We start from the raw sequence: 21,526 nt of genomic DNA, 5'->3' as shown, positions 1-21,526 counted from the left end.
CGAGGGCGCAGATCTTTCACGTGGCGAGGCACACCGTCCACCAAAATCGATTGAGGGCTGATTACCTTGGTCACCTCACCCTTGCCGAACCTCGTGGTACATCGATTTTGCAGTCTTTTGACCCACACGTGATCTCCAACCTTGTAAGAACTGTCCTTGGGATCTGCGGACGCAGTTGCGAGATTGGTCTCCTCTACTCGAACTTCGTATCGATAAATCCTGTTGGCAGGCGCAGTGAAGGGAGATGTGTCGTCTCTTGGTGTGATGTTATACCAGTAGACAGCTTCCTGTATGGGACAGCGCATTCTCGCCGCTATTCGTTTCACTGTACGGTGACATCGCTCCGCTATGCCATTCCTGGCTGGAGCGTACGTACAACGGAATCGCAAGTGAACTCCCATTTATGTGCAAATGCTTGAAATGCGTTGCTGCAGAAAGCCGTGTCATTGTCTAAAAGGATTTCATACGGCGAGCCACGCTCGAGGAACACTATTTCCAACTGATGGATCACGCTTGCTGAGTCCTGCCTTGCCAATTTCCTCCAAATGGAGAAACACGATGGACCACAGTCTGTTAGAGTTAAACAATGGAAGGTGCTATAATGCGTGATATCCATTCCAATTCTTTGCCAATTCTCGTTAACTTCCAGCTTTCCCTTTTCCCACCTGACTGGCGCTGGGTCAATGGACTGACATTCCTCACATTTCCGTGTGACCGTTTTAACGGTTACTTTTGTCGTGGTTGGGCAACTTCTCCTGACAAAGTAGGTAGTGCGTCACACCTCCGGATGTCCACTACCTTTGTGAATAGCCATGATTTGACTCTCATCCAGCTCGTCTGTGTGAACTGCGCCTATCACCGGGTCAAGCTCGTTTTTCTTTTTCATTGCCTCAAACCATGTCTGTGGTACTCGTGTCAATCAGTCAGCAATGTTTCATGCTGATGGAACCAGCGTCACGTCCACTGTCAGCCTGTACTCTTTCACGAGCTCCTTTAGAGTGCTTTGTCGCCTCCTAATAAGCATCTCGCTTGCTGCTTTGGTGCGCACTCGCGCCTTTCCAGTTAATGTGTCCGAGACCCAATGGTATACGCAGACAGAATCTGTCTTTATGTGTAGCACTTTGCTCTGCCACTGTAGAGCCAAATTGATACCTTTCAATATGGCATCCAGCTCGGCTAAGTTGATATGTTGAGAATCACTTTCAGGTCGCAGCCAACATGCATCCTCCAACACAGTTTCGCGCATCTCCAAGGCTGCACCAATTGCTAGGGAGCTAGCATCGATCCATACATTCAGCTCTTTGCCATCCACACACCAATTTCCTCGAACCGGATCGTTCCACTGCACAGATTCCAAGGTTTCGAACATCATACGATGCAGTATGGCGTCCCTTGCTTCATCGTCCCAGCCCTTCGTTACCGAACTTACTCTCCTTTTAAGTATTCCACAAGCCACACAAAGCCAACCGCACATCGGAAAGTGCCCGACAAGTGGACCACACAGGGAAAACATTGTCCATCATGTAACAATGCTGGGAGCTTCTGGAATTGCATTTCCTCGCTTCCACCGTAGTTCATTGTGTTCCATCCAGACCACCAATCCAAGCACCCGTGCACCGTCCTTCAACCGCTCCGGGTTCTTGCACTCCAACCCAAACTGCGCTAGGTGTTCTCTTACATGGGCCGCGGGCACCACGTCCTCGTTGACAAAAATGTCATCGATGTAAGCAGATGCTGCACGGCTTACAACTTCTTCCTGAGACAGTACTTCGCTGACAATTGCTCTCATGATCAGGGGAGCCAGATTCAAACCGAACCCCAGACGGGTCAGGCAATATTTTTTCCCATCGATTTCCACAGTCTGGTATGGCCACAGTGTCTCATGGACCCGGACTTGTAGGTATGCTCTCCTGAGGTCCAGTAGAGACACGTTAGCACCTTTTTGTCTCCATTCACGCAGCTTAGCCGCACAAACATCTGCGTTGGACGTAAACGCATCTACGTAATGATTTAGCTCCCAGTAGTCCATTACCGGGCGCACTTTGGCTTTGTTCTGCTGTATCACAGTCATCAGGGGAATTAGGCCTTTGGGAGGTCCCAATTTATCCTCTGGGTATGGCACGAGCCAACCATTATCTATCCAGGTGCGGAGCTCCTGTGTGTATTCTTCACGGATTTCTGCCGGCACTGGGTATTCTGACACTCGATTGTGTAGTCTTTCAGGGGGGTGGTCCTCAGACCACTTCCACGATGCGGTCCACGTTTGGTTTTGATGATCAAAGGTGGCGGTGAAATCTGGTTCATTAATAGAAATGGCTGCGCATTTAATATTTTTCCTGTCACCCAGGTGCACTGATCCTGTAGGCTCGACAACGACACCTCCCAGAGCTTTTATGGCGTCGATCCCTAGAAGTAAGTTAAGCCCCAACGGTTTGCCACGCACCACCAACACATCGATTCTGCAACACACCTTCATCAGTGGATACAGAAACTGCTCCAACACCACAGCATGTATGGGATATTCCACCAATCGTTTCGGCATTCATGTTTGTTTTTCACCGGCACCGGTCTGCATGTAAAATCATCCTAGAGCATCCTGTATTAATAAACGCCAAACATCGCGTCCCATCAGCATGGATGCCTGTCACCAGGAGCGTCATGTTCGCATTTTGGTAGGGAAGGAGACTGGCGCTTATGCATCCTCCCCTTGCTTGTTTCTCGAGCAGTTCCGAGCCCATTCGACTCTCACTGCACCACTAACACTGTGTTTTGTGTTTTTGACAGTCCTTTAACATTGCATTTAAAACAGGTCACACTAACAGGAATATTCTTGGCCCTGTTGTTGTTGGATGAGCGTGTGGCCGCAACCACATCATGATTTTGTTTCCCAGTCGTTGGCAAAATTCTCGTTCTCAACATTAGCTCCCCTATGGTCGATGTTCAGCTCCTGTTGAAGAGCAATTGAGATGACGTCAGGGAACCCAGTGACGAAAGTCAATTTTGTGAGTCTCTCTAGGCCATCTCCTGTGAACCCGGTCAATCCAACCAACTGCCTGATTTTGTTGGCGTAAACATCCACACGTTCGCCAGCCCATCTGACCATAGTTATTTTTCTGTATGCTGCAAACGCGTCGTCGGTAAATACCTCCTTTAATCAGGCCTCAATCCGGTCCATTTCTTTTTGATCGTCCTCCTCCATTTCCATGTAGAGGGCCAGTGCATCACCTTCCAGATATAAAGGTAGCAGACTCGCTACATCATCCCCCTGCTGAAGTTGTGTGACAAGTCTCACTTTTTTCAGCCACGCTACAACATCTCCCTCACCAGAGAACGGCTTGATGATATCATTGCTTATCCGCACCTTCACCATCATTGAGCCGAAATAGCTTGTAACAAAATGTAGTAAGCAAACATCAGGAACAAAGATAGGAAATAGTCAGTTTTGCCCACCTCTAGAAGAGAGGGATTTCTTGGCTGTAATGACCGTAGAGAAAGAAGAAGAAGGAAACAGAAAAAAAGGCAGAAGAAAACTCGCTTATCGCTGATTCGTGGTTCATCACAAAGAACAATCCAACTGCCAGAACCACCTAGACACAATCTGTAGGACACTGCCTGACTGCTTCCCAGCGTCCTGCCTTTATAGCGTCCGGGAATTATATATTTGCATAATCGCGCTAGAGCCCACATGATTCTGCGAGAATTGCATGGGGTCGACACCAATAAAAACCCATGGACGCCATCTTGGAACACTCTCCCACTCTCTTCCCCTCAGCCCGCAACACAACAACAGACGTATCCCAAGTAAGCCCTTTATTTCGCCCCATCTTGGTTATTGCCAATTCTGCTACAGTAATATATCTTTTTTCAATGACACCAGCTATTTATCTAAGTAAACAGCAAGCATCTATATTATGATAATAATAATAATAATAATAATAATAATAATAATAATAACCAACGGAAATGAAAGAGATAATTGGAAAGGGATACATCAGGAGAACAAGAAAACTCCTGGAAACGAAATTATATAGCAGAAACCTAATAAAACGTATAAATACATGGGCGGTAGTAAGATACTCTGGACCATTTATAGGGTAGACAAAAGAAGAACTGAGACAGCTCGATCAGAAGACCAGGAAACTCATGACCATGCACAATGCACTACACCCAAAGGATGTGAAAAGGAAAGGCGACGGCAGAGGACTGGTTTGCATAGAAGACTGTGTGAAGGACATGAAAAAAGAAGTAGAAAAATACATAATGCAAAATACTGAAGGAATAATTATGGCAGCGAGCGACACTGAAAAAAACCCCAGACAACAGAGAGACAAATGACTAAACAAGAAAACAAAAATGGGAAGAGAAACAACTACACAGAAGATTCATAAGAATGACAAAAGATGAGAATAACAAAAACACTTGGACATGGATGCGAAAAGGACACATAAACCGAGAAACTGAATCTCTAATAACTGCAGTATAAGATAACTCGATAAGAATAAACCATATCAAAGCAAAAATCGATAAAACACAGAAAACAGCAAATGCAGACTCTGTGGACAAAGAGACGAAACGATAAACCATATAGTAAGTGAATGCAGCAAACTGGCCCAAAAGGAATACAAAAATAGGCACGACCAAGTAAGGAGGGCAGTACAGTGGGAATTACGCAAACAACTGCATTTTGAACATACAGACAAATGGTACAAGCATAAGCTCGCAACAGTACTCAAAAATGAGAACCACAAAATCCTATGGGACATGGACATACAGACGGACAAACCCATCCAATCAAGAAGACCAAATGTCATAATAATTAGCAAGAATGAACAATCCTGTCAAATTGTAGATTTTGCTGTCCCAGCTTACCACATATTTTCGAAAGTCATCCCCTCTTTTCGATTGTCTAGCCTTAATTTAAACCTACGTAAATTTCAGGTGATGGGTGCAACAGCTAACTCATCACGTTTTTTTTTTTCATTTTCTTTTCCTCCTTTGCGGTACAGGTTCGAGTCTGCCTACCTACTACCACTTTTTTTTTTTTTTGCACTCGCAATTTTCCTTTTCTTGCATACACCTCCACTTTCTTTTCCGCCTTCACGTTACGAGTTCGAGCCTGTCTGCCTATTACAACGTTTTTTTTTTTTTTTGCTCAACACACACCTACAAACACCCGGGCAACGCCGGCACCCAGGCTAGTATTATATACTTATTAATATTTATTAACACTCAATAAGATTAACTACAAAACAAAAGATTGGAATAACCCACTATAAACAATGGGGAATATTACCACAGTATTATTACCCATAGCTAAAGAGAAATAGATAGATAGATAGATAGATAGATAGATAGAGAGATAGATAGATAGATAGAGAGAGAGAGAGAGAGAGAGAGAGAGAGAGAGGAAATGCAGACAAATTATACTTTTCGGTTTATGTCTAAGTAGAAAGTCAAATTTCACACGTTCATCAGCGAAGAATGGAAAAACTGTTTAATTTTTCGTGCAATTATTGATTCTGGTAGAAAGGTGTACATGCGTTTCAAATGCTTATTTTTTTTCAAGCTTGTTGACTTATAGAGAAAATGAAGTTTGTTGACTTATATAGAGGAAATCAATATAACGTTTAATCAATAATTACAGACGACAAATAATTCCAAACAGGAAACAATAAAGAAAAAATTGAAGAAAAAAAAAATAAAGACTGCATATTGCATTTACATATTGCATTTATTTAGATTATTTATTCAGATTATTATTTATTTTCATAAAATTTCCAGAAAAAATTGTAGTTTTTGGTTTGCGCAAGCCTTTTCTAGTCTCACACAAAAACACGCGTTCACATCTCAAGCTATATTACTTGTCATATACATACGCGTACACAAACATATGCGCGCACATCCACACACGTACATATATTCATGTTCACGTACATACACTCACATTCACATGTATACACACATGCTAACGTACACACATGTACTCACATATGAGCACACACGGAAAATGTCACTTCCCCTTTCAAAGGAAATCTACACATGCGCAAAGACCACCGGAAACAACTATAAAAGCAAGAGCAATAAGCAGCTTCTTTCCTTTTTGGACCAGCTCTCGAGCTGAGAGGTTCAACGAACCAGCCGCCTCCCGAAAGGGAGGCGCGCGCCCGTGCACGTCATGTCCCCTTCTACTGTATGTGGGACAAAAAGCTAACAGACCGTACATACACTTTATACGCTCTCTCTCTCCATGAACTGGATTGACATTCTCACTCTTTCTCTCTCTATATATATACAACTTGTGCCTGAGAATACCTTCGCGTAGCTGACTGCTAACTGATGTCAATCCTCTATCTTTTTCTTTGTCTACACGCTGAACTATCATTCCCATTTTACACTACATCACTCACTTCTCTTCCCACGCGCAAACAAACGATAGTGACCCGAACGTGAGATGAACACACATTTCCTTTTCTTTCTACACCACCAGTCCTGCAACAAACGATGGTTACACCCGAATGCGGACATGAACATGTGTTATGCCTAAAACATTCATTTTTCAACAGTAAATAAAAACACATTTATTTTATCCAGCAATTGAGTTTTTGTTTCCTTCATTCCATTCGTTTCATTATTTTCTTTTGTAACGAGATTAGGATATATATATATATATATATATATATATATATATATATATATATATATATATATATATATATATATATATATATATCCTAGTCCTCTACAGGTTTTTGAAATAAGATGAGGTTTTATCCTGAAGAGAATTAGTACATATTGTTATATATTGGTCAGGCAATAAAAAAAAAGGTTTCATCCTGAAGAAAATTATTACATATCGTTATATATTGGTCGAGCAATAAAAAAGAGGTTTTACCCTGAAGAGAATTAGTACATATTGTTATATATTGGTCGGGCAATAAAAAAAAAGTTTTATCCTGGAGAGAACTTATCGTTTTGCCCCTGTATTCGCAGCTCAATTTCTCACAGGGTTCCAGGGTACACTTGCTTGACCACGTCCATATACAAAGCTATGGAAAATTCCCTTCAATGCATTCTTTCTGGAGAACTTAAAATTCGCCTCGCATTCCTCACCTAAAAAATCAGAAATGGCTGTTTAGACTCCAAAATTACTTCTTCCATTACCTTGTGGGTGTGCGTGTCTTTTTTCCGTGTATTTCCCTTTATTTTCTAGAGGTTCATTTATACCAATTCCGTAAAAAACCAAGGGAATCACATTAAAAACATGCGTAAAACAGAATGGCCGCAAATCACTGACAATAATTCCATTCACAAGTTGTCTCGATTTGATAGACAGGCCATTGGAGAATCTGATCTTGCACCGCTCATGATAATTTTCAATTCCAAATTTTTGTATGGACTTATAAATTAAATGTCACATTTTTATTTAATACTAGCAGAACCTGTGTACCGGCATTGCTCAGTAGAAATATGCCCATCCCCCACCTGAAAAAAAAACCCAAAACAATTTAAATACGGTTGTTATTGGGAGCCTTTGCCTGCCCAGTAAAAAAGCAGTCACTGGCGCACGTGGCCAAAATGAATTACTATGGCAAAATACAGACGCATTCCATATATATTTATATATTGAAGTGTATAGCTTCCAAATAATAGCGTTAATAATAATTCAAAGAAAACGCAACTATTTGGGAGCTAACCTTTTCAATTTAGTTACGAGTGAAGCTGTAAGTTTGATTATATTTTGGCGTTATCATCATGATAATATAATTAAAAGATACACTTTCGTATTTTGTTAATTGTTGAGTGGTTTTGTTTGTATTTTGTGTTTGTGATGAGAAATCTTAATATAAAAGATGGAAATATTTTGTTTTAAACTTGTCAATATATAAATATGTATATGCATTGCGACTGTTTTGAAAATCACCAATATACACAGCAGGTTTAATTTGTTTTTGTTCCCCACATTAACAACCGACCTTTTTTTTATTTCTGCCCTCATGGTGATGCCGTGGGGAATAGTGGCATAGCTAGAGTAAACATCACTTGAGGTAGTCCGCTCAAATATCTCCCACTTCTCCCGATGCAATCGTTAAACTTTCTACTTACTTCCTAACCAGTACATTACTGCTTACACGTATAATCAAAGATAAAATTGTTGCGGGGCCGGAACGATCTGGAACGATCGGCTGGACGTTTGGGCAATCCGGAATAGATGGTAGACATTGAGAACATGAGAGTCAGTGTTAAGGAATGGACCACACTGAGAGTGTGTTAAGTGTTAAGGAACGGACAACACTGAGAACGTAGGGTCAGTGATAAGGGACAGACAACACTGAGAACACCAGGTCAGTGTTAAGGAATGGACGGTCGGTAGGGAAGTCAGGTGCAGGCGGAAAGAGCAAGGTGCATGCAGAGTTTTAGGAAGGCTGCAGGAGGAGCTGGAAACACTAAGGGCTGAAAAGGCTGCGGGAATGAGCAGGACGCCGCTGGAGTGAGCTGGAAGCGCTGGAGACTGAAAGTGACGTTCGCTGCTGATGGGCCTCAGGAGGGAATCGCATTCGTAGAAAAACTTATTAGCCCTTACCAGGACTGGTTTGTTAGCCCTAATAGGAGCTGTTTGAACTGCTGCTGAGATGGCTCACTGGGAATCCTTCAGCTGGTGGGTTCGGTCGACGTGACTGGTAGCGTCAACGTTGCCATTTCGTTCACTGGGACGAAACGGGCTGTATTGATTTGGAAGAGTGATATTAGTGGTGTCGCCCCCATAAGTGAAACAAAAATGTCCTGCCTTTATAGCGGCCGGGAACGACATATTTGCACAATCGCGCGAGAGCAGATGTGATTCAAGGATAATTACTTTGGGTAAACGCTAATAAAAGCCCATGGACGCCATCTTGGAACTCTCTCTTTTGCTAACCCAAAACAGACGTATCCAAGGTAAGCTCTCTATTTCTCATTTTGGTTACTGCTAATTCTGCTACACTCCCCCCCTGATCTCATGATCACAAACGGGGCATGGGGGCAGTCTTCTTTGCCAGGTGCTTCTTCGAAGAACTGGAGGCAGCACTTCCTCCTTGTCATCTTCCTCATTACCACCGTTATTGCTGCCAGCCTGTTCCATAGGCGGTGTTTCACAATCAGGGCAGGGACAGGGGGCAGTATCCGTCTTTGTCGGGTACTCCTTCGTAAAGGCAAGACAGGTGGTCCCTCTTCCGCTTCTTCAGTATGTGCATTATATGGCTCTCCATCGTCCTGCATTATACTCTCTGCTCATTCAGAAGACATTGTACTGTCTGAGTCTTCCTCTGATGTAACAACATAATGGCGAGGGCGCAGATCTTTCATGTGGCGAGGCACACCGTCCACCAAAATCTATTGAGGGCTGATTACCTTGGTCACCTCATCCTTGCCGAACCTCATGGTACATCGATTTTGTGGTCTATGGACCCACACGCGATCTCCAATGTGGTAAGAGCTGTCCTTGGGATCTGTGGCCGCAGTTGCGAGATTAGTCTCCTTTACTCGAACTTCGTATCGATAAATCCTGTTGGCAGGCGCAGTGAAGGGAGATGTGTTGTCTCTTGGTGTGATGTTATACCAGTAGACAGCTTCCTGTATGGGACAGCGCATTCTAGCTGCTATTCGTTTCACTGTACGGTGACATCGCTCCGCTATGCAATTCCCGGCTGAAGCGTACGCACAACGGAATCGCAAGTGAACTCCCCATTTATGTGCAAATGCTTGGAATGCGTTGCTGCAGAAAGTCGTCTCATTGTCTAAAAGGATTTCATGCGGCGAGCCACGCTCGAGGAACATTGCTTCCAACTGATGGATCACGCTTGCCGAGTCCTGCCTTGCCAATTTCCTCCAAATGGAGAAACACGATGGACCACAGTCTGTTAGAGTTAAAAAATGGAAGGTGCCATAATGCGTGATATCCATTCCAATTCTTTGCCAATTCTCGTTAACTTCCAGCTTTCCCTTTTCCCACCTGACTGGCGCTGGGTCAATGGACTGACATTCCTCACATTTCCGTATGATCATTTTAACGGTTGCTTTTGTCGTGGTTGGGCAACTTCTCCTGAAGAAGTAGGTAGTGCATTGCACCCCCGGATGTCCACTACCTTTGTGAATAGCCATGATTTGACTCTCATCCAGCTCGTCTGTGTGAACCGCGCCTATCACCGGGTCAAGCTCGTTTTTCTTTTTCATTGCCTCAAACCATATCTGTGGTACTCGTGTCAATCGGTCAGCAATGTTTCATACTGATGGAACCAGCATCATGTCCACTGTCAGCCTGTACTCTTTCACAAGCTCCTTTAGAGTGCTTAGTCGCCTCCCAATAAGCATCTCGCTTGCTGCTTTGGTGCACACTCGCGCCTTTCCATTTAGCGTGTCCGAGACCCAATGGTATACACAGACAGAATCTGTCTTTATGTGTAGCACTTTCCTCTGCCACTGAAGAGCCAAATTGATACCTTTCAATATGGCATCCAGCTCCACTAAGTTGATATGTTGAGAGTCACCTTCAGGTCACAGCTAACATGCATCCTCCAACACAGTTTCGCGCATCTCCAAGGCTGCACCAATTGCTAGGGAGCTAGCATCGACCCATACATTCAGCTCTTTGTCATCCACACACCAATTTCCCCGGACCGGATCGTTCCGCTGCATAGATTCCAAGGTTTCGAACATCATACGATGCAGTACGTGCTTCATCATCCCATCATACGATGCAGTACGTGCTTCATCATCCCAGCCCTTCGATACCGAACATACTCTCCTTCTAAGTATTCCATAAGCCACATGAAGTCAACCGCACACCGGAAAGTGCCCGACAAGTCGACCACACAGGGAAAACATTGTTCGTCGCGTAACAACAATGCTGGGAGCCTGTGGAATTGCATTTCCTCGCTTCCACCGTAGTCCACTGTGTTTCATCCAGACCGCCAATCCCAGCACCCATGCACCGTCCTTCAACCGCCCCAGGTTCTTGCACTCCAACCCGAACTGCGCTATGTGTTCTCTTACATGAGTCGCGGGCACCACGTTCTTGTTGACAAAAATGTCATCGATGTAAGCAGATGCTGCGCGGCTTACAACTTCTTTCTGAGACAATACTTCGCTGACAATTGCTCTCATGATCAGGGGAGCCACATTCCGGGCGCACTTTGGCTTTGTTCTGCTGCATCACAGCCATCAGGGGAATTAGGCCTTTGGGAGGTCCCAATTTATTCTCTGGGTATGGCAGGAGCCAACCATTATCTATCCAGGTGCGGAGCTCCTGCATGTATTCTTCACGGATTTCTGCCGGCACTGGGTATTCTGACACTCAGTTGTGTAGTCTTTCAGGGGGGTGGTCCTCAGACCACTTCCATGATGCGGTCCACGTTCGGTTTTGATGATCAAAGGTGGCAGTGAAATCTGGTTCATTAATAGAAATGGCTGCGCATTTAATATTTTTCCTGTCGCCCAGCCACACTGATCCTGTAGGGTTGACAATGACACCGCCCAGAGCTTTGTTCTGCTGTACAACAGCCATCAGCGAAATTAGGCCTTCGTAGAAGTAAGTCAAACCCCAGCGGTTTGCCATGCACCACCAACACATCGATTCTGGCAGACACAGAGACCGCTCCAACACCGCAGCACGCATGGGACATTCTACCAATCGTTTTGACATCTACGTTCGTTTTTCTCCAAGACCGACACTGGTCTGCATGTAAAATAGTCCTAGAGCATCCTGTATCAATAGCGCCAAACATCGCGTCCCGTCAACATGGATGTTTATCACCAGGAGCGTCGTGCTCGCATCTTGGTGGGGAAGGAGACTGGCACTTATGCGTCCTCCCCATGCTCGTTTCCCGAGCAATTCCGAGCCCAGTGTCCACTCTCACCGCAACGGTAACAGTGTTCCACGTTTTCGACAGTCCTTTGCAAAGTGGCCTTTCGTATTGCACTTGAAACAGGTCACACTAACAGGAATATTCTGGGCCCTGTGGTTGTTGGATGAGCATGTGGCCGCAACCACGTCCTGATTGTGTTCCCGAGTCGTCGTCAAAATTCTTGCTCTCGGCATTAGTTCCCCCATGGTCAGGACTTTGATGTTCGGCACATGTTGAAGAGCAATTGAGATAGCGTCAGGGAACCCAGTGACGAAAGTCAATTTTGTGAGTCTCTCTAGGCCATCTCCTGTGAATCCGGCCAATCCAACCAACTGCCTGATTTTGTTGGCGTAAACATCCACACGTTCGCCAGCCCATCTAACCATAGTAATTTTTCTGTATGCTGCAAACGCGTCGTCGGTAAATGCCTCCTTTAATCAGGCCTCAATCTGGTCTATTTCTCTTTGATCGTCCTCCTCCATTTCCATGTAGAGGGCCAGTGCATCACCTTCCAGATATAAAGGTAGCAGACTCGCTACATCATCCACCTCCTGAAGTTGTGCGACAAGTCTCACTTTTTTCAGCCACGCTACAACGTCTCCCTCGCCAGAGAACAGCTTGATAATATCACTGCTTATCCGCACCTTCGCCATAGTCGAGCCAAAATAGCTTGAAACAAAAATGTAGTAGGCAAAACAAACAAAAAAAAAATACAACTAAAAACAGACGGAACAAAAACTCACTTCTCGCAGACACGTGGGTCGTAACAAGCACAATCTACTCGCCAGAATCACCTACACACAATCTGCAGAACGCTTCCTCTCCTTTCCAATGTCTTGCCTTTATAGTGGCTGGGAACGACATATTTGCATAATCGCGTGAGAGCAGACGTGATTCAACGATAATTACATTGGGTAAACGCTAATAAAAGCCCATGGACGCCATCTTGGAACTCTCTCTTCCGCTCAGCCCAAAACAGACGTATCCGAGGTAAGCTCTCTATTTCTCATTTTGGTTACTGCTAATTCTGCTACAATAAGACAAACAAACGACTCTAATTAATTCGAGAATGGAATTTATGCAATCAAACGTAGCTTGGAGTTGGTTGATTCCATTTACATTAATTTCGTCTAAAAAATAAAAAGTCAATTGCTTGAATTATGGGCGTTTTGCTTGATATATTTGAATTCCGACGTGCGTAGAGTTCGATGACGGAAAGAAAGGGAAGGTGAATGTGTTCGCTGAACTCAGATATGTTCATAAGTTTAGCTGGCGTTAGCCTATTGCATCCTTTATTTAAGGGAAGGGAAGGCGAAGAGAAACAGCGGGGGCGAAGAACAAAGAAAAACAAAGAAAAATGGAGGCGGTGATTTTTAAACCGCGACAAAATCATATACAAAAATTATCAGTTTAAATCAAGTAAAGAATAGATATCCTGTAGCATTGTTTGCTATTTGACGTGTTTACAAACACCCGACGCCATGTGCTTGTGCCAATGTCAAGGTCGAATCACCGGTGTTAGTTGAATTGTGCGCTTGTCACCGCCAGGCGGCGTCGTCTGCTACAGGGTATCTAGTCTTTACTTGATCCCAAAGAGTTTTAAAATGTAACTGTTCATAATATCACAATAATAATAAACTTATTTACTAGTATGAAAACCAAGTATGGAAACTTTTTTAGGAAGAAAAAGATAAGTGTATACTATGACGAGTGTCGAGTCACTTAGTAAATGGATGAATAAATAAATTAATTGTTGTTATGAAGAAGAAACGCCGAAAAAGAAAAAAAAAAAAAAAAAAAGGAAAAATCAGTTAGTGAGTAAAATCGGAAAAGATGGTTTGAAAACAAAATTACACATAACAGCTGACCTGCCTTATCAACTCTTAAAACGAAGCGAATAAAATACAATAACATAAAAGAAGATCACGTGATGAAAATAATAAATGTTTTGTTTTCCCACCTATTAGTGGGAAAAACAATTATGAAGAAAAGAAAAAACAAAACAAATACAAAAAGAATTGAAAAAAGAAACTGAGTTAACGATCTCTTTGTTTTATATTTAAATGAACACTAGAAAGAAAAAAAAAAGTGCTTATGCAGTTTTGTTACCGTGATTTTTCCGAACCTTCAAGTTAGTAGACGCTAAAAAAATTAAATGATTTTTTTAATCAATTATTTTTTGTCAAAATTCAAACTTTGATAAAATTCTTTTTTTGCCAAAGTTCCAGATAATTAAGATAATGAATTTATAAAATTTGTTGACCCTACTACACATGCAACAACGAACCACGTCGAGAGAATGTGGAGAGGGTAGCAAAGCAAAAAAAAAAAAAAAAAAAAAATCGAAAGTGGGACCAATAGAGAAGTATTAGAAAGCTATCTGACAGAGTTTATGTGGAGACAGAAATTCAAAAATCCTTTCGCCTGCATAATGAACCAGGTAGCTCAATATTACCCTCAGCTTCCTTCCACTTTCTCTACGCCCTCTTCGTGGTTATCGTCTGCTCTTGCAGCAAAAGAAAATTTGCTGACCACCCTACATTAAAAATATCATAAAAAATAAAAACATAAACATGACTACTAGCCATCGGCAAAACAATTAATAACTAACAAGAAAAAATGTCATAACAATGTCCCCCCCCCTCCAGAAAAAACAACAATGGCCCCCAAACAAAAATAAATGAAAAACAATTTTTTTAAATTAAAAGGTTTCGTAAAAAGACATCTACAATTTTTTTTCTTCATATCTTGTTTAAAACACTCGCGAAAGTTCGGAAAATTCCGGTAACGACACTACATAAGTACCGTAAGTAAATAAACTGTAGGAATTGCAGTACCATCCAGTGCTTTGCTTGGCTTCCTCCAAGTTTATTTCGGTTGCTTGTAGGTGTCGTCTTAATCGTGAAATTTCCAGACAAAGGTATTCTTCAGATAGCTCATCATACACAGCCGTGAACTTGGCAACAGACAACTGTATTTCTTCCTCACCAGCACAAATAATATAATCTGGCTGAAGGGCAGAAAAAAGCCAACAAAATGTCATTCACTCACTCTGGTATCCAACTTGATATGGAAACAGTACTGTGAGAAATATTTCCATTCCCTCCATGTAGCCCTTTTTTGGGGGCGCCTAGCAGTGCATGAAAAAATATAAGCAAACAACAAAATTACCTTAAAATTGAACAGACGTCTTTATTAATGTAATCCTCGAGGTTGCAAAAAAAATGCTACACTTTTTTCAGCTGCACATAACTGGCTCGGGTATAATAGGATCTTATGATCCAAAGGTTCCCTTGGGAGTATCAGAGTTCGATTTACAGAGTTAACAGTTTATCCAGAGTTAAAGTCCATCTCCTTCTCGTTTCAACATAAGTCGTCACTGTCGACAAGTTGAGAAATGTTTAACTTAGACTTTTCGTCTAAAAATGATTCGTTAACATCGGCACGCTGAAACACGTTTAACTTAGATTTTTCATCATAACGGTTCACTCATGTCTTGTTGGACAAACAAGTCCGAAAATTAATTAAACCCAATTTTAGGGTTTTTAAAATCCCCTCGTGGGGAATATCTTGAGGCAAAGGCTGCCATATGGTGCGGCGGGAAGGGTGACGTCTCCTCCGTTCGCTGTCTTGTCGAAAACCTGTCTCCTGAAAAACAAACAGACACAAATTTCGCGCCCAATCTTTTCCGAGTGGCGTGACAAATTATTAACCAATGATAACTCCGCTGCCACTGCAATAATTTCTCACACACTGCCAAGGGAGGGAATAAAAAGTAATGTGTTTGCATTACTTTTTTGAAAATTTGTCGGTTAACTGACAATTACAATTTTTAATTATTATGAGCACTACAATAATATGTGTGTGTCTGTCCAACCTCTAAGATTTATAATTTTTTTTTTTCCAATAAAACAATGTTGATAAGTAATTACAATAATATTAAACACTAACTGATGAAGAAATTCAACTAATGATGTGTAGTTGTAGAACAATTGAAACAAACCCACTCGCCAACTGCGTCCCCCTGAGTAACCCCGACACAATCAAAATGGAACCACTCCTCACGTGAGTCACAACAAATCATGGGAGCGGATCCATCATTGGCTTTGGAACAGGTAGGACAGAAAAAGGGGCCGCCCTCCTCATGGAAATCCGTAGTAGAAGGATTTATATTTTCTTTAATTTCTAAAGGAAAGATGTTTCTCAAGGAATGCACCTGTTCGCACCCGTCTTTGAGAACAACAGCAGATCGAACTTGATCATCCTTTCCTAAGATTAATCTGATTACTTTCCCCATATTCCAATACTGTCTTGGCTTATTTGGGAATCTAACAAGAACAATTTCCCCAATTGAAATCTTTGGGCTCTTAATGCGCTGAACCCCAGCATTTGACTCTCGTAGTGACAAGAGGTAGTCATTATGCCATATTTTCTTAAATTTATTGATAAACTTTTCTCTTATCTCAAGAGAATGAATAAGCTTCATACGATTGGGGGGGTCTGGACACAATTCTTCTGACTTATAGTTATTCAACAGTAAACTGGGATGATAGCCCATTTGTAAAAGATGATTAGGAGTCAAACAATTAGGATCTCTATCAGAAGAATTAATATATGTTAATGGCCTGTCATTCACCGCCTTAATTACATCAGAAATGGCGGTTAGGAATTCAAAATATTCTAATTTTTTCCTTCCTAATGCCTTTTTTAAACATTGCTTAACAGTTCCTATCTGTCTCTCCCACACCCCGCCATGCCAGGCAGCATACAGAGGTATTGTGCGATGTTCGACAGAAACTGATCTGAAATGTTCTTTCAAGTCATCTGATTCAAGAACATCAGATAATAGGACTCCAGAAGCCAAGAAGGACTTAGCGTTATCGGAGTAAACATGGGTTGGTATACCGAACAAATTAGAAAATCTAATAAATGCTAGAAGGAATGAACGAGTGCTCATGTCCGGCACTAGTTCTAAGTGTATGGCACGGAGGTTCATACATGTAAACAATAAAATATACATCTTATTTTCTGAGTCATTGTATCTCACTAAGAAATGACCAGTGAAATCCACTCCCACTTGTTGGAAGGGATGAATCAAATTTACTCGATGCGCTGGGATGACTGAACCAGTAGGAGCCCCGCAAGGTAACGAATTAATTTTTCTGCAAACAATACACGCACGTAGTGCGTTTTTAACTGCTTGTTTACCCTGAGGAATCCAAAATCCTGACAAGCGCAACTTGCATAGAGTGGAGTTAGTACCTAAGTGACAGCAACCCTCATGCACCTCGATGATAATTAACCTTGTCAGGGCATGCCTTTTTCCTACCAGAAGGGGAAATTTGGCCTCGAACGGTAGAGCTTCTGCATTCTGAATTCTACCTCTGGTCCTGATCAAGTTGTCAAGAAATAAACCCAATGCGGCCACTCTAGGTGGCGCGACCTTAACCGAAGGTTGTTTTAGGTATTTAAGTTCAGCAGGAAATGTTTCTTCCTGCATATGAGAAAAAAGTAACAATTTAGCTTTGCTAAAATTGTCACATGATCGATGACGTACTAAATCGCCAAATTTTAGGACCTTCTCCAAGACCCTGATGATTTTTGAAAGCGTAGAGAATCTTTCTATTTCAATTGGAAATTTTCCCTCATAGGGGGGGTTCACAATTTGAAACTAAACAAAACACGATCTCTTTGTTAGAATCTTTAAGGCAAGATAAGGAAGAACTTGGCCATTTAATTTCGGGCAAGTTCATCCATTCGGATCCATGAATCCAGAAATTGTAAAGTACTGTAAATTTAGAGGAGTTAATACCTCTGGTTAACAGGTCCGCCGGGTTCTCGGCGGAGGGAACATATTTAAATTTTGGGGAAACACCAAACTTAGTCAGGATTTCTTCAGAGAATTTTGAAATTTCCGAAATTCTGTTCCCCACGAAAACGTTTTTTCTTGGACCTTTACCATTTAATATCCACGAAAGAGCAACCTGTGAATCTGACACGAGGTAAAAATTAATGATATGAGATGCGTTAAAAACATCTAAAATGTGTGGAACAACTTTGATAGCTAGATGAATAGCTAACAGTTCCAATGTAGGAAGTGATCTCCCTTTAATCGGAGCAACTTTCGCTTTCGCGAACAATAAATTACTTACAGCCCCTTGCTTCGCGTATATTGCGAAGCCATATGCTTATTTAGAGGCATCGCAAAAACAAATAAATTCTGTCGGAATATTGTCTGACAGAACAAACCTAGGGAATTCAAACTCTGTCAACTTATTCAACTCCCCAGCTAGATGCTCCCATAAGCAACGAATGTTTTCTGGAATCTCCTAATCTCATGATAATTTTTGTTTCCATAATAGACTAACAATAATTTTACCCTGGACAGTGACAGGTAAAAGGAGTGACAGTGGGTCAAAAACACTGGCCACTTGGGAAAGAATCTCCCTTTTTGTTTTAACTTCAGAATTTACCGAAGAGGGAATAATTCTAAGAGAATCATTTTCTACTGAGTAATAGTAACCCAACACCTTCTCAAATGAAGTAGCAGGAGTACTGAGTGAGTTATCTATCGACATTTTATTCCTTAGTTCAGGGTGATTGGAGTTGCAGGACTGTAATTGGAATCCTGCCTCCCCCAAACGCTTACTAACCAAGGTGTAAACAGAGCAAAGGGTCTCGTGGTCGTTACTTGTGGTAACGAGATTATCCACATAAAAATTATTTAATATGGCGGACGATGCGATGTCGTTCCCATATTTCTTTGCGTGATATTTAAGCAAAAAATTCAATATAAAGGGGCTGGCGTTGAACCCAAACAACAAAGTATTGAATCTGTAACTTATTACCTATTAACAAATGAAAACAAAAACGGTTTTTATCTTCTAACGATTTTAACTTAATTTGTAAGAACGCCTTTTTTAAATCTCCTAAGAGCACAAAGAGGTTCTTTCGGAATCCGACTAATAATTTCAGCAAATCTGCTGTCAAATTAATGCCCGCATAGGCAGCATCGTTCAATGATACTCCTCCCTTAGCCTTCAGGGAGCAATTGAAGACCGGCCTGATTTTAGTAGTAGTGTTTACATCCTCCTTTATAACAGGTCTGTGTGGAATCCAAATGAATTCATTTTGACGACCTGGAGGAACAAGGAATTCTTCTATTATGTCCTCCTCCTCATAATTCCTGAAGACTTGAATATAGTCGTTTAATTTATTTTTTCTTTTTAAAGACGAAGTGACTCTCTCGCAAATTTTCACGGACACGTTATGATTGTCCCTAACCAAGGGAAGCAACTCAAACTTCCACGGAAGGTCAACAAAATAATAACCTCTCCGCAGAGATATGGAGTCCTCGAACTCCCTAATTTTTTCTGTGTCAGTGATCGAACATTTTTCACCCTCCTCAATTCCGATTGAACCGAGAGATAAAAATTTTTCAATCCCTCTTTCGACATCCGAAATACCGAACAGGGATTCAAAGTTGTCCTCATAGGAACAAAGGGGGTTCAAAGCAGATTCAACAAGGAAACTGTCCGTTGGACTTAGTTTATCGTATTTGCCCTTGGGGGGAGGCAACTCAGACCTTTCATCCAAGAAACCTCCTGCCCTTCCCCATGGAATGAGGGTCTCATCTATCTTCCATGCCATACCTTTTAAACAGGGGGTGGCCCTTAAATTTTTAATATGTTGCAAAAGGTCCAATCCCATGATACCTTGCAACTGCGCACCGTTCTGGTCCCTATACCCAGGACACAGCCGGTAACCATTCTCTTCGAGATTGTGTATTACAGCCTCAAAGTCACTAACTTGAAATCTCAAGTTCAGGTCAGTCAGGAATAGGGCGTCATAGCTAAAAGGACTTTGAAGACCTAATTTTACAGACACCCTATACCGAAGAGCACTTAAGTTATTTTGACCCGTAAGTGTATTGATCGGCAAACAAGTCCTTTTAGCTCTTACAGCACCACCGACATGGAGCTGCTCAAGCAATTTGGAAGAAAAAAACGACCTCTGACTTCCCGTGTCCATCAGAACAAAAAAATAGACAGGGCCTCCCTCTGATTTCAAAGAAATCTTGAAAATGGGAAAAATGTTAGAACCATCCGAAGGAAGCATATTTTTCCCCACGAATGGTCTAGTCTGCTTGGGGCACATCACTGTAAAATGTGATTTAGAACCACAAGCATGACATGCATACGAAAAACCTGAATTTCCTTTGCAATCCTTTAATGAATCATTGCCCAAACAATTAGTGCAATGCCTAACTTTTGGGCTTTCTTCAGTCTATCTTCATAACGAGGATAATTAAAGCAATCGCTCAACGAATGTCCTTTTACGTCGCACAATTTACAATATTTACTCTTAACGGTAGGAGACAGCACCGCCATCTTGGATTTTCCAACCGAAGAAGACGAAGAAGAAGAACTTGGCGCCATTTTTTCCCGCCCAGAATTTTCAATGGGGGTGGCGATTAATATTTCTAAGATGTCGAAAACCTTCGACATTATAAAATTGTAAGACGGAATTCTCTCTTCGCTCCTACAAAGAAGTTCCCTTTTAACGTTATTAGGGAATTTTTCAAACAAGACATGGGCTACTAAGGAACTGCTTGTCGAGTCCGGTCTAGAGAAATCCGTGTTAAAGGAATCGTCCAATTCACCCAATTCCGCTTTCACTTTTTTTAAAAAGAACTGTAGCTCCTGAATTTTCGTGAACCTATCAGGAGAGGAAAATATATCCTTATAAATTTTTGATTTTATTAATGAAGGGTCCAAAAATTCATCCTTCAAAATAGAAATTGCAACATTATAGTTGTCGGCTTTGATATCAAGATGCGATATTAAGTCAAATGCACAACCATTTACTTTGCTTTTCAAAAAAATAAATTTCTCTGCCTTATCTATGTTGGCAGTGCAAAATTCAAATTTATTAATAAAAGTTCGAAACTCGAACTTATCTACATTACTACTAGGACCGGTGAAAGAAGGACAGTCTATATTAAAAGAAGCAGATTTGGAAGGATGGGTCGTTTTACTCACACTTAAAGCATCCAATCTACATTCTATACCTTCAGTAAACTTTTCGGCCTCCTGACTCAACATTTCTCTATCTTCCGACGAAGATTTAACTATCAAATCATCGTAAAGTTTGTTGATATCGAGAAGCCAAACAGAGACTCTATTTCTTTTAGCTTCGGAGATCTCCGCTTCCTTTAAGGCACAGTCGATTCTTAATTTCTTCGACTCAATTTTGGCGGCTAATTCTTTCACCGCCATACTGAAGCCTTTAAAGGATCCCCCCAGCAAACTTTGTTACCGTGAGGCAAAGGCAAAACCAAAGTAAAAGGAAACAACAGACCGAAAGAATCACACTAAATCGTCTACATAAAAATAGCACCGATAGAATTTAATCAGAAGGACAGACACCACTTTAAATTTAAAACTGTGACAACAAGTGACAACAAGTCCCAGCAACAAAACTTTTTTGAAAATTTACCGATTTCAGTTTATTTAAAATTTAACAGATATTATTATTGTTTTAATTAGGTATGATTCCTCCTTTTTTATTTCACGACCTCGTGGGTCTTACATAAAAGGAAAGAATTATGATACGTTAGTAATATCAATATCGAATTAAAAATGTTT

General features: G+C 41.6%; 2 protein-coding genes across 2 annotated transcripts in view; both read right to left on the bottom strand.

Annotated features, from left to right (window-relative positions):
* LOC145248972 (beta-galactosidase-1-like protein 2) overlaps positions 1-21,526 on the bottom strand; it is a 1,883,914-nt gene that overhangs the window by 1,795,463 nt on the left and 66,925 nt on the right. The window lies entirely within an intron of this gene.
* LOC145248736 (uncharacterized) lies at positions 18,654-19,910 on the bottom strand. Its single transcript, XM_080110383.1, has one exon. It carries the CDS (start codon positions 19,908-19,910, stop codon positions 18,654-18,656), a length of 1,257 nt encoding a protein of 418 aa, XP_079966509.1.

The sequence above is a fragment of the Euprymna scolopes genome, chromosome 27, assembly GCF_053919585.1.
Source record: "Euprymna scolopes isolate OS-2025 chromosome 27, ASM5391958v1, whole genome shotgun sequence".
Classification (NCBI taxonomy): Eukaryota; Metazoa; Mollusca; class Cephalopoda; order Sepiida; family Sepiolidae; genus Euprymna; species Euprymna scolopes.
This window is presented reverse-complemented; position numbering and strand designations above follow the sequence as displayed.